This window comes from Oryzias melastigma, linkage group LG4, assembly GCF_002922805.2.
Source record: "Oryzias melastigma strain HK-1 linkage group LG4, ASM292280v2, whole genome shotgun sequence".
Lineage (NCBI taxonomy): Eukaryota > Metazoa > Chordata > Actinopteri > Beloniformes > Adrianichthyidae > Oryzias > Oryzias melastigma.
In genome coordinates, this window is record NC_050515.1 from 9,441,494 (window position 1) to 9,454,727 (window position 13,234).

The 13,234-nt window shown below is 36.8% G+C and overlaps 1 protein-coding gene across 2 annotated transcripts in view; it reads left to right on the forward strand.

Moving 5' to 3' along the window:
• The window catches only part of negr1 (neuronal growth regulator 1), a 181,020-nt gene that overhangs the window by 122,199 nt on the left and 45,587 nt on the right, over positions 1 to 13,234 (forward strand). Inside the window, exons 5-7 of one of the 2 annotated variants that reach the window (XM_024278316.2) lie at positions 4,743 to 4,863; positions 9,418 to 9,566; positions 10,207 to 10,354. In XM_024278316.2, the coding sequence (XP_024134084.1) occupies positions 4,743 to 4,863; positions 9,418 to 9,566; positions 10,207 to 10,265 (329 nt within the window). In that variant the 3' untranslated portion in view covers positions 10,266 to 10,354. Of the gene's footprint in view, positions 1 to 4,742; positions 4,864 to 9,417; positions 9,567 to 10,206; positions 10,355 to 13,234 lie in introns of those variants that run through there. The other variant, XM_024278315.2, reaches the window with a different exon arrangement.

The following is a 13,234-nucleotide window of genomic DNA, read 5'->3' on the forward strand; positions in this document are numbered from 1 at the left end:
GCGACTTATACTCCGGAGCGACTTATATATGTTTTTTTCTTCTTCATTATGAACTTTTTGGCTACTGCGACTTATACTCCGGTGCGACTTATAGTCCGGAAAATACGGTAATCATAGAATAGACATGGCTAAAAAATAAGTAGCTTTTCTCCTTCTACTAGAATTATGTTGATCATGTTAACAATTGAAAAAGTTACAGTATGTTAAAGATTTTGCGTTTAGGTGTCATTGGTGATGCCTCAGGTGTTAAAGGGTTAATTTATGTACTTTTTATAGCTAGATATCTCCCCTGACTGCACATCACTGGTATTTACCTTCCCATACTCAAACAAATAATCTGGGAAAGATCAAGCATAATCCATGGCTTTATTCACTTCATTCAGAGCTCCTCATCATTGTTTTAGCCGAGTCAAGGAAGAGAAACTGTAATTGTAACAAACATGCAAGGATACAAAACCCACACTGACTCCACATATGAATGTGTTTATCAGAATGCAAAGGAAGGTTTGCCAAAGGGCATCTATCATCTCAAAGCACAGTCACCTCACTGTGTCGGTGTTACATAATCATGCATCACATGTACAGAGACTACATGTCTCTTTCATTCTGTGCGGATCTGTTATGCACCACCCCATCCATCTGTGCTGATTTTCAGTTTGGCAGGAAAGCTATCGCATACCAGGCTGACTCTGCATTCACTTAATTAAAACAAAGCTCTTCACCTAAAAGTGCTTACCCTGGCCTGAAAGGCAGCATGATCGTATTTCCACACACCAAGAACTATAGAAAAGGAAAGTACCTTCTGTATAATTGAGTATGAATTTTACAAAAGAAAAAAATTGGAGTGAAAACCTTAAAAATCGAATTTCAATATCCCTTTCCTGTAAAGAGGAATATGTGTTATTGTCTAAGTAAATAGTAAAAAAAAATAATATAACCAGTTTAGAGGAAAAATTGTTTATAAAAAACAAGAGTCTAATAAAAAGAGGCATGTGTGCCGCAAACAATTTACAGAAATGTTTGCATTTACAAAGGCAGAAGGAGGACCGGAGGAGGAGAACCAGCAACCAGTGCATTGCCTCCGTGTTGAATCATGCAGTCGTGCATGCAGATGATCAGAACAAAGGCTCAGGTCCACAAAAGCTTCACAGGGACTAGCTGTCATTTTCTGCAAGAATAGACAGATGTCTTATTTATTTATTTTTGTGGTATATTGAAAAAATGTAAATAAGTGAACAAAAAACTTTCATATGTTGAGAGGGAAATGTATCTTTTTTTTGTTTTGTTTTCCCAAAAAACAGGCTTACAAGTGTTTCATTTATTTTATTAAAATGTTTTGTTAATTTATTTTGTGTGTATTATATATGAAAAAAGTTAGATTTGATTTCACAGAGACACATTTTCAAAGTGCCAAAGCTTTTTTCTTGGTTGCATTCTCTAAAGTACTTGTATTCAAGATTATAAATAGTGACCAGTTTTACTTTCAAATGTGGTCGGGCAATTTACTGCTGGAGGCGGGAGTGACCTGCATTTAAGATTCTGAACTTTCCCTTGCATCATATCATTTTCATCAGAAACGGTGTGAATGATGCAAAGCCATTATGCATGCGTTGTGTGTGAGGTGGCCGTGTGTCCTGAACACGTTTGGTGTTTGTCGGGATTTGACAAGCCAAATTTACACAACACACTGACAGATTGAGCCGTGTGTGTCAAAATGATTGGTTTTTCTGTTTTCGTGCCTCAGTTATTATTATGAAGAAGCAGAAAATCATTCATAATATGAGCGCAGTTCTGTAGGGAATCAGAGCTTCTTACAGTGGAGGGCTCTTTTGCACCAGAGTAATGGGAAGAACAGTTGGACTCTCGCTGTGTCTGCTCTTATTGCCAGCATCTGGCAAAAATAGCTTTTATCATTAAAAAAAAACAAAAAAAACACACACATTGAGAAAGCATTGCCAGATTCATCACATCTGTTCAAGTAGACAACACAAAACAACAAAAGCAGTCTGGACAAATCAGTTTTAATATTTGTGTAATGCCATGCTAATTTATAACTATAGTCATCATTAAAATTTGGGGAGTAAAAATAATTGAAACTACATGAAATTGGTGTAAAATAATCTATTTTAAGACAAAATTTGCCCCATAAGAAAAATTAACCATTGAAGCAAATACAGATTCTGATTAGTGGTCCCTGGTTCTAATCACCTTTCGTGGTCATTTCATAGATTATTTGGAGTATATATTTTGTTCACATTCTGTTCTACATCCTGATTGGCTGCAGAGCATTGCTAATCAATCTCTTCTGTGCTGTGTGTCCTGCATAGAATCTGTTCAGTTTACCAAATTACCAGATCTTTGGTTTCATTTTATAATACTGGATTTTCTTTTCTACAAAGGTTAGAATGGAAAGTTCAAACAAGAGAAAAATGTGTAAAAATATTAATGTCTGTCTAAGAAAAGTGAGAGATTTTTTTTCAGTTTTAAAAAATGTTGGATTTTAGGGAAAAAATATGTTGAGTACTTAGCAGATTTTACATTTCGTGGGTTATTCTTGAGCTACGATCACAAATACAACTACCACCGCCTGATGCGGAGGCATTAGTAGAATTTTCAAGATTTCATGGTAGCGCCCATTTTTTGGGGAAACCATTAGCGTGGTCATGAATGTAGACGGCAGCAATCAGGTGTACAGAATGGCCTGTTTTCTTTACATGCCCCCCCAGGCTACCGGGCAGCAGGCGCCCAGTGACACTAGATATGGACGGCTGCCATCGGGAGACATTTACACATCGTCCAATCAGAACAGCTGCTGGCCAGAGAACCGCCCTGTGTCTGCCCAGCTGTCACCTGATTTTGTAATGGCGTCATCCAACCCTGTCACTGGACGCCACGCCACCTCAAAATGCGCCGGGCCGCCACTGACTGATTTCAACTTTAAGAGAAAAATTGTCTGATTACCTTAAAATTTTAAGTTTTTGGTAACACTTTAGATGAGTTGCTGCAAAACGCTCAATATAATATCAACAAAGATAGTTAATGCATTTGTTTGGTAATAAGTCTTTTGTAGACAATGGTCTCACTTTAGGCGTTAATGAATCTTACTAAGTATGTTAATAAACCTTGTTCGGCCTATTGTGCTAATAACTGTCTTACTAACACCCTTTAAGCACATTAATAATTTTTGTTAACGTGTTAATAAAGCTTGTTAAAGAATATTATTGTAAAGTGTCACCAAGTTTTTCTTTAAACCTCAAACCTAAAAATGTGACTGCTGCCTCTCTATTTGCCATCTGCCAAATTTGCTGTATAACTTGCATTTAGGTGACCGTGTGGCGGCTTTTTAGGGTATGTGACCACAATCTAAGAACTAAGGATGTTGGGAAAAATCGATTTGGCGATATATTCGCGATATTTCATTTGGTGATACGTGTATTGATTTATAATGCTGACAAGAAGATATTTAATTAATTATTTATGAGCAAATGTAGTTCAGCGTCCTATTTTTGTTTTCCACTCAAACCCCTGAACTCAGCACTTTACAGCACTTTATTTCCTCAGTCATACTTTTAGAACTTTATGAGTTAAGACATATTCATTATATCTTTTTTAAGTGAAAAATATGTTTTGCTTAAATCAGTCAATACTGACTGTTCCCTTTAAGAACACATATTTCTGAATTTACCAAAAGAAAAATAGCATGAATTTGCTTGGGTTTAAACAGTTGCAGTGTTTATCTATGTGATCATTACATAACATATATTTTTTTTACCATTTTATTAACATGAAAGGTGTATTGATATTCAGATACAGTTAATTCTAAGTCATATCTTTTAAATAGAGTTATGAAAAATTGTTCTTTCACTGTTTTGGGATATATCGTAATGCATATCGTATTGGAAACGTGCATCGCGATATGTATCGTATCGTCAGACTCTTTCCAATACACACCCTGACTAAGAATGTAACCTCCACGATACATGAGAGACCGTTGTATTTGCAAAGCAGCAGGGAGAAATAAGGAGGAAAGACCGCTTTGTAGCGCATGTAGAGTCACAGCAGAATTCGACATTTAAATCTAGAGGTTTCTCTGTCTTAAAGTAAAACTGGTTCCAACAAGAGGAAAGTCTGATAGATTAATTCAACTTTTGGAAACTTGTGACCTCAAGTATAAAATCTGTCAGATGGGGTGTACTTGGTCTTTCAATAACATCAGTATTATTGATAAAAAAAAAATGTATGTGATTTTTAAGATATTTTCCACCAGCCATATGTTAAATGGAGCAAATTACAAAATGACTTTAAGTACATGACTAAAGAAAGGTAAATGCACCGAGAGACCCCGTTACTTTGGAGGCTGTCCAAGCACAAAGCTTCCTTCATAACTCTGCCAAAGAGATTTGCACCACATTTCAGCACATAAAAGAGCCCTCATTTTGCATCACAGAACCTGCTCCTACCAGTCAGACTTTGAACTTCCATTAAGCTATTTATCACAGTACTATGCTATTCATTTCTTTCTCCTAGCACCAAGCATGGATTCCTTTTCTCCCTTCCCAACTCAACCTCAGAGTTCAGTCTTTGTAATGTGCGGAGGGACTGAAATGTCAAGTTCAACCCTTTTATCACAACCATATGTAAAGATGTAGATTTTTTTTTCTTCCAAAAAAACCAATAAAGAAATACATTCCTCTTCAAAGATATGTGTCTTTAATGTATACTGTGTTTTTGTTTTTCTTCAGTTGCCCCATCAATCCATGAAATGAAAAGCCACGGCATCGGTTTGGGGCGCACAGCTCTGATGCGGTGCGAGGCTGCTGCCGTACCGTCTCCAACGTTTGAATGGTACAAGGGAGAAAAAAGGTGGGTGTTACCTGTTATTATGTACTTTTTATTACATCATTTATTTATTAGAATTTTATTTAACTAAAATGTATTTATTCTAAAGGAAATACATATATTAAAATAATATTGCATAATGTTTAAAGGGTAACTAAACAGAAAATCAACTTTTTTTTTGGCTGTTTACCTGCACAAATGGGGCTTTAAAACTGCTGACTGTTGGCCCTTTCCAAATGTTTGACAATTTAAAATTAAAGCGTTTAATTGCTGAAATTATAGTCTAAAGACTGTCTGTGTGCTGCCTCCTAGAGGTTTAAACAAGATAGTAAAGTTGAATTTTGAGATTCATCAACTGATGGAAGTCCCACGTAATTTAAGAAGTTTCATGTTTCATCATGGTTTGCAGCTTTAGTATAAAAGGCCCGCCCATCTTTAAATTTGTAACAGTCACAATGACTCTTGTCCCTTAGCACCGCCCCTCTGATCTCTGACTATTAGTATTCAGACGTTCATTCATATATTTTTAATCGTGTTAGCTTTAGCATGGCTCATAGGTGTATTTCCTTCGGTTGTCAAAAATCTACTGGCATGCATCACAGAAAAATAATGCTAAAACATTTTAAAAACTAAATATGTAGCATTACCTGCAATAGCGGTTGGGTGGCACCTGCAATAGATTAATAGCGGAAGATGCTTTAATTGATTGCTAAAAAGCACTGAAGCCAATAGCTGAAAACACTGAAGCTGAAAGCTGGCGAAATATTAGCGAAGTGCCATATTAGCCAAAAAAAAATTTAAAAAATTATAAATTAGCCAAAACAGCTAGCATATAGCTGAAATATTAGCTAAACTTCTAAATAGCCCAAAAAAACTGAAAAAAGCCTAAATTAGTCAAAACAGCAAGAATGTAGCAGAAATAACAGCTAAATGCCAAATAAGCCTAAAAACTGGAAAAAATGTCTAATTTAGCCAAAACAGCTAGCATGTCGCTGAAATATTAGCTAAACTTCAAAATAGTCTAAAAAACTGAAAAAGGCCTTAATTAACCAAAACAGTTTGAAATGTGAAGGGAGGGCCGGATCCGGCCTGCGGGCCGTAGTTTGGTGACTCCTGATCTAAACCTCACATGAGATGAACTTTTTCTCCAATGATTTTTGATTTGCGCTGGTGTCCGTGGCAGACATGAAATCCTGTCCACTTTCATCCACATTCGTCATGGGAGGGATCACACATCAATGTAAAGATAGGGTCATCTGGACCCCATAAGAGAGCACGGAAGTTAAAGACTTAGGCTATGTATGAATTCCTTTATAGCTCACTATATACGTAGTTAACTATATAGTGCGTTCTCCATTTTCCAGTGCTATCTGAATCTACTATTCGAAATCAAGTGCCTTAAAAATTTCCTCGAAATTTACCAGAAGTCTTTTCAAAAAACCAGTGAGCATCGATGCTCACTAAATTGGCAAATATAGACCACAATGCATTTGGTTTGAACATTTTTTGCAAAAAAATGTGTTTAGAAGTAATTTTTAAGTAAATCATTAACCTTTTTAACATCAAAACACGGGGGAGTCATAAATAGATAGTAGAATGCTCGTATCGCTTTCGAATTACAGTCGCATTCACACACACACACACACACACACACATTAACACACTTCTCCACTGCTGAACAGTGGCACAAACCTAAAACCACCAGCAGCAATGTGAGGTCCACTGTCTTGCCGAAGGACATTGAGACACATGGGCTGGCAGGGTGGCAACCAAACCTGCAATCTTCCGATCAGAGGTCGACCATTCTACCTCTGTACCACGGCCACCCCTAAAAACGCTCATACAGTCTCAAAAATAAAGAAAACTTTTTCTTGCTCCACCTTATTAGTATAGGAAAGCTGTTTGATTAAGAATGAAAATAATTTAGTCTAAAATCTGACAATAGTAACATCTTCAGTTTATACAAAAGTACGAATTGTCTTTTTTTCCCCCTTTTTTCAAGCAACAGTTCATTTGGTTGTCTCCTTTCCTCCAGTCTCTGGGGAGACTTGGGAAAGTGTTCCAGCAGGACTCGTTTGTGCATGATACTCACCTTGCATTCAAATGAAATGTTTGCCAGAAACTGGCTTAAGTCATCTGCCACACATACATCAATCAGTCTAGTTTTCAAGTGTCAGTTCCTGAATTTAAAAGCCAAATTAGAGCTAGTACCCATCATTTACCTACTCCTGGTGAGCACAATTTCAATCATCTGCTCACACTGTGCTAATTGTAATTACAGGGTGATTCAATTCAATTTATTCAAATTGCTAAGGAGGCAAGTTGGCATGATTCTAGTCTTCACTTAATTCAAGGACTGGATCCTTCTATGCCTTCTTACATGGCTGAATTATGATTTTTCAATCTACTTATCATGAACAGAACACCTGAGAAAGGACTTGAGCACAAAACATGTTTCTCTTTCTTACAACTTGAACAATGATTTCTTCTCTACCTTTTCCTGGAGAAACCTTCAGGAGGCTGGGTACTAATATAACACCAATCCATCTCCTATCAGATACACTTTGACACTTTGGACAAGTAAGTCTTGATATGATGTGTTATAAAAAGCATACCACGAAAAGATTTCTGCCATTGACTGGTCTGATGTTGAACCAGTGATGGGGACAAACATATGGAGACACGATCAGTTATTTTTAAGCTAGGAGTCCCAGCAGGACATGGAACAACAGATTTGTGGATATTTGTTGGACATGAGGTCACACATCTTGTACAACATCTTGAACTCAGCGAGAGATTATGAGCGGGGCACGACAAGACCAACACAGAAACTTGCCTTCTTAATGGAGGGTTTTGTTGTTTATAATGCCAAAACTGTGACTTCCCAGCAGCCACTGAGATGAAAATAAACAACCACACAGCCACCCAACTGTCAGGATGCAGAGCGTATTTCTAGACAAACAAAAAATGTTGCGCTTTTAGGCTTTTAAAAGTCACAACATCAACATGTATCTCACATCACATTGTTAATTTTTCCGACAAGATGTCGGCGGCAGACAGTTGTAGACTTTTTCTAATCCTCACACTTCAAACTAAAGGACGAACAGCATGTCGAGTGACGCCCCGCTGCTTCACCCTGGAGTCGTTTTTCTCTTCTCTTAGTCCTTCACAGCATCTCCCTAAAGCCGACACAAAAGAGCCAAAGATTATTTTATGTAGCGTTTATTTAACCAAGCAAGACAGATCAAGAACATGTTCTGATTCACAACCGGGGCTTGGCCTTTTAGGGAAAAGAGAACACTAACATCTAAACGAACAGGACACATAACCGCAGATACATATGAACAAAACATTACAAGATTAGAGGTGTGGACAGTATCTTATACCTCGTTTCCACTGAGCGGTACGGACCAGACCAGTCCTCTCTTGGCCAGTTTAGAATGGTCTGGGTAATTCCAGTGAGCATTTCCATTGAGCGTTGGACCATCAAAGCGCATGCGGGGTTTAGACCGATGACGTAGCTGTGCGTCAAAACAGTACAACTACAGCAAAAAAGAAGCTGCGTCAGATAACTCAGAAATGGACGTAAAATGAAAAAGATAACCACTGAGGATCATTAGAATTCAGAGCAGGTGTTTATTATCGATGAAGCTGACCTCAACGCTGCCAGTCTGTTGTTCTGAATTAAAAAGAAAAAAAATGTATGTTTAGCAATACTCTAATTTTCTTCAATAAATGTTTTACAAAGCACAATCAAAAGTCTTTTTGATGAGTATGAATCGGTATTGGGCGTTCTTCGGCCGCGGGGGTCGGGTGAGAAAACAACGGGGAGGAGGTGTCTCCGTATTTGTGGATTCGGCATGTTTCCGGTCCCCAACCCCCACTAATAATATTGTGTGTAAAGAATTTATTATTCTTTGCAAGAAGATTGCGGGAGCAAAGAAGAATACTGTCAAAAACAAGACAAAACCTTCGGTTTGGATCTTGAGTCGGGAAAAACGCTTTTAAAACATTTCCGCCAATCAGTGGATTACATTGTGTGATGACAGGAGTTCCACCCTAACAGATCCATTCAATTTTCTATGGACCAATGACCAACAGGGTCCAGAAATGGTACCAGTCAGTCCTTCTTAATGTGTCCGTTTTGTTATGGAAACACTCAAAAGTCCAGTCCAGTCGGGACCACTCCGTGGAAACGAGGCATTAGATGGTGATTGGATGGAATTCACAGATCAAGATCAATGATTCATAGATCAAACCACAATTCTTACTATTTAATATATTAAGTTTAAACATTTTGTCTATTTAGTAGTATATTTATGCCTATTTAGTAGATGTATAAAAATAATAAATATTCAGTCAGAATCAACAAAACATAACGGGTAAAAACTCAAAGATTTAGAGAAAAACACATCTAATTTATCACAATCTCACATTCCAAAGTTTACAGACCCACTTACACATATTATTTATTTTTTTTTTTTTTAGTCAATCTTGATTCATGCAATTTCTTTGCTCTTTTTCAATTTCACTGAAAAATCCAAATCTTCATTTGTTACTTTTTTTTTCTGTTATCAGGATTACCAAGGGACAGGGGATTGACATCAAGAGCCTCACCTCCAGATCAGTCCTCACCGTGACCAACGTGACAGAAGATCGTTACGGGAACTACACATGTGTCGCCACCAACATGCTAGGAAAGGCCAATGCCAGTGTGCCTCTTATTCGTAAGTTGTCATTCCGTCTTCTTGTGGCTAAGTGGAGTGTTTAAATGACTGGCGGCTAAGAGAGTGCTCTAGGTGTCAGTGAGAGGTTTGTGTCCTTGAGTGTTTTTCTGCAGTGGCCTCAATTAGAGAAGTCATTTGGAGAATAAGAAATTAAGGAAATCACAGGAAACCCAATGCTGTAAATGGAAGCCCACATTTAAGCACTGGGACTGGTTTCTTACTTCAGCTACTATGTGAAGCTGTCATGTGCTGTGGTTATAGTTTGTGTGGGAAATGTGTCTGATTTTAAATTTAAAATGTTGGTCAGTGTGTTCACATAAAGGAGGACATGGACAAAAGCTTTTATTTTTTTCTTTCTTTATTAGATATGTCACTGATTGATCCAAAGTGTCTAAAAAATATTATATATATATATATGGCTATGAATGTTAATACATTAATGCATCCAAATAATCAAAATGAATGAACAAATTCATATTTATTAACTCCAATAAAAAACACCTCAGGAAGAAACAATCCTTGGCGGTCCAGTTAAAACAAGTTTTCTGGTATTAGACCACTCTTACCATGGTCACTGACAAAATAAATAAATATTAAATCCATTTTAGTACTTTAATCTTGTTATTTTATTTTGGTTTAGATCACTTTTTCACAAAAAGAGGACATTTTAATCCATGGTCCGGCACGTTGTCACGGTAACACGACACCGCATCACTGAACCTCGACTGCAGCGACAAAGGAAAGTGATACATACTCTGGTCGTCACAATAAGTTCAATAAAACATCAGTTCAAAGAGGAAGTTCACCTCTTACAGCTTGTTTTTGTCCAGATGATGAAGAAAAGTGTTTTTTTTTTAATTAAATTGGACTAAATTAATTGCGATTTATTATATGGATTTAATATATATATATATATATTTTTTTTTTCTTTAAAAAAAGAATTAAGCAACATAAGATGTTGCCAGAATAAATCTGTCATTTGTTTGCATGCTCACATTTGTATAACCACATTTGTTCATTAATCACATTTTAGCACTTTTAACTCAAATATTTTTTCTCCTCATTGAAACCAAGACAGTTAAAATTACTGATTTGTTAATTAAAAGGATTTGGTTTAGAGAAACTTTAAAGAATTACAGAAAGCTTCCAAATAATACATGTAAATGCATATTGTCAACCCTTAAAAGTCTGGAAAAACTATATGTGCTTTTTATGTTAAGAGGTCACCTGTTTTAGGCTATAGTATGAAATGAAACTAATAAAACTGCAGGAGATGATTGAGATCACACCTCTGTCCACAATAATGACTCTAAGGTAGAAAAGCAGCCGTGGACTGACCATCCATCCGGGAAGCATCCCATTAAGCTCAGTCTATTACTGATCAGCAGTGATTCCTGCAGTCTGTTGTAAAAGTCTGCAAAACTACTTAATTTAAAATGTTTATCAGCACTGATGTTTATCACAAACTCTGTTCAGACTGTGTAGCTCCAGTAATAGTCGGGCACTGTTGTCCAACTCCCACAGTACTAGTCGCTTTATTTACTGAAAATAATCTCAAAATGATCTGTAAGTCAAATAAAAAACGAGGATAATACAGTTATTATTTTTTACCAAGAAAACACAGAGTTCTACCTCACTGTTTCTCCCACCAGAGCGGTTGAGCTTTTATGGTTGAAGTCTTAGTTGGCTTCTCACCATTAGGAGTTTTCTCCTGTGTAATGCTGCATGAAGCCGAGTTTGTTCTTTCGGTTGTTTTTGGGTTTCTGTTAATCAAAACTGATGGCAGAAAGAGTCTGCTAATGTATTTATCTTTGTGTTTTAGAGCCAGGATGGGTAGAAAAACCCACTTTGATGCATTCAGTGATGAAATATGAACAGGTAGATTAAATTATTCACTCGTTTGCTCGGCGCTCTCTGATGATAACATTGTCCCTACCAGGGCAGAGACTCCGAATATCAGAGAGATATTTCTGTAGAGTTGGCAATTGTCAAAGGAGCACTCCGTTCCCCTGTTTGTGTATGCACAAAGAACATCAAAGGCTTGTCTCAGATACTGAAATGGATGATCTTAATGTGACACCAAGAAGGCCTCAAAGGGAGAGCAGCAAAGAATAGACAGAGAAGGCTGCCACCCCCAACTTCACTCCCTCCTTCTTTCTGTCTTTATCTCTGTCTCTCTATCATGGCTTCCTCTTATCTTTTTCTCACATTCTCTTACTGTATCTCATCTCTTTCTAACGTATCCCTCATTGCCTCCCACCACTGCTTCTACTGTACATTCAAACACAAAACAACCCCATTGATCCGTTGCTGTTTCTCTGGCGTATTAATAGGAAATTCCGCCGTTGGTTTTAACTACAAAATGGCAAGTTGTCATTCCAGCTCACGTCAATGGCAAAAAAATGATGATTTGTAATCACATTGATCAAGATGAGCTAGTAGAAAGAGATAAGCAAGTTTGTTGCGTGATAATGAGGTGTTTTGAACAGCTACACCATAGGTTTAATTGGTGTTTTTTTTTTCCACTTGATATTATCAGAACTTAGTTTTAATGAAATGTTCTTAACTCTAGAACACTTTCACTATAAAAAAGTCACACCATCACTTTTGTCAGGTCATTTTATCTGATATAATATACCTGATAAAATGTATTTGTCTTAAAAAAATAGATCAAAATGTGACAACTCATGATAATTTAGAGTCGTTTTCTTTTATTTTCAACCGTGATATATGTAACAAAATAGAAAATAAAAACATTGGAAGATCATAAAAAAGCATGCTCAATAATTACTGAAAAATTTGGAATTTGAGAAATAAAAATAAACTGAAGACTTGGCCTTTGGTCCACCTAATAGACTTAGTTTGAGAATAAATGAGATTTGTTATTTTGGTAAAAAAATGATACAAAATGAGACTATTTATGTTTAACAGTTAAATTGATTACGTGGTTTGTTAATTAGATCTTGATTCGCTCCTCCCCACAATTAGCATCCACCTGTAGCAAGGTGAGCCCATTTAAAGGGTAACCAAACCCTAAATCATTTTTGTTTTGGCTGTTGACCTCTATAAATGGGGCTTTAAAAGTACTGTCTGTTGGTCATTGCCAAATGTTTGATAAATTCAATTAATATTGTTTAATTCTTGAAAATATTTTCAAAAACCGCCTGTGTGCTGCCTACAGGTTTAAACAAGGTACTACAACTGAATTGTGTGATTGGTCATAAGTCTCACGTCATGATCTGCAGCTCCAGTAATGGTAACAGTCTTGTTCCTCAGCCTCACCTCTCTGACTGGATTTTCAAATGTCGGCTGTAGGTGGAGTCAGCCTCCAATTTCCCTGTTTGGTTACCCTTTAGCTTAGCTTGGAAGTCACGAGGGGAGGAGCAAAATGTTTTTTTTTTTTTCAAAATNNNTCCTTTTTTCCAGTCATGAATCGTTCAAATACTTTGACATGCCAATTTGCCTGATCTTTTTAACAATTTTAGTAATTTCATAAAAATGTGGATTTTTGTTATCACTGTTTATATATTTAACTCTTAATTCCTCAACTGCAGCTCATCCCCTGCATTTCCTGAACTAATTTTATAGCAGCAAAAAGCAGTAGAGCATGACTGGAATTTCTTAATGACGTTGTTGAATATGCAGGAATGTGACGCAACGTATGCAGA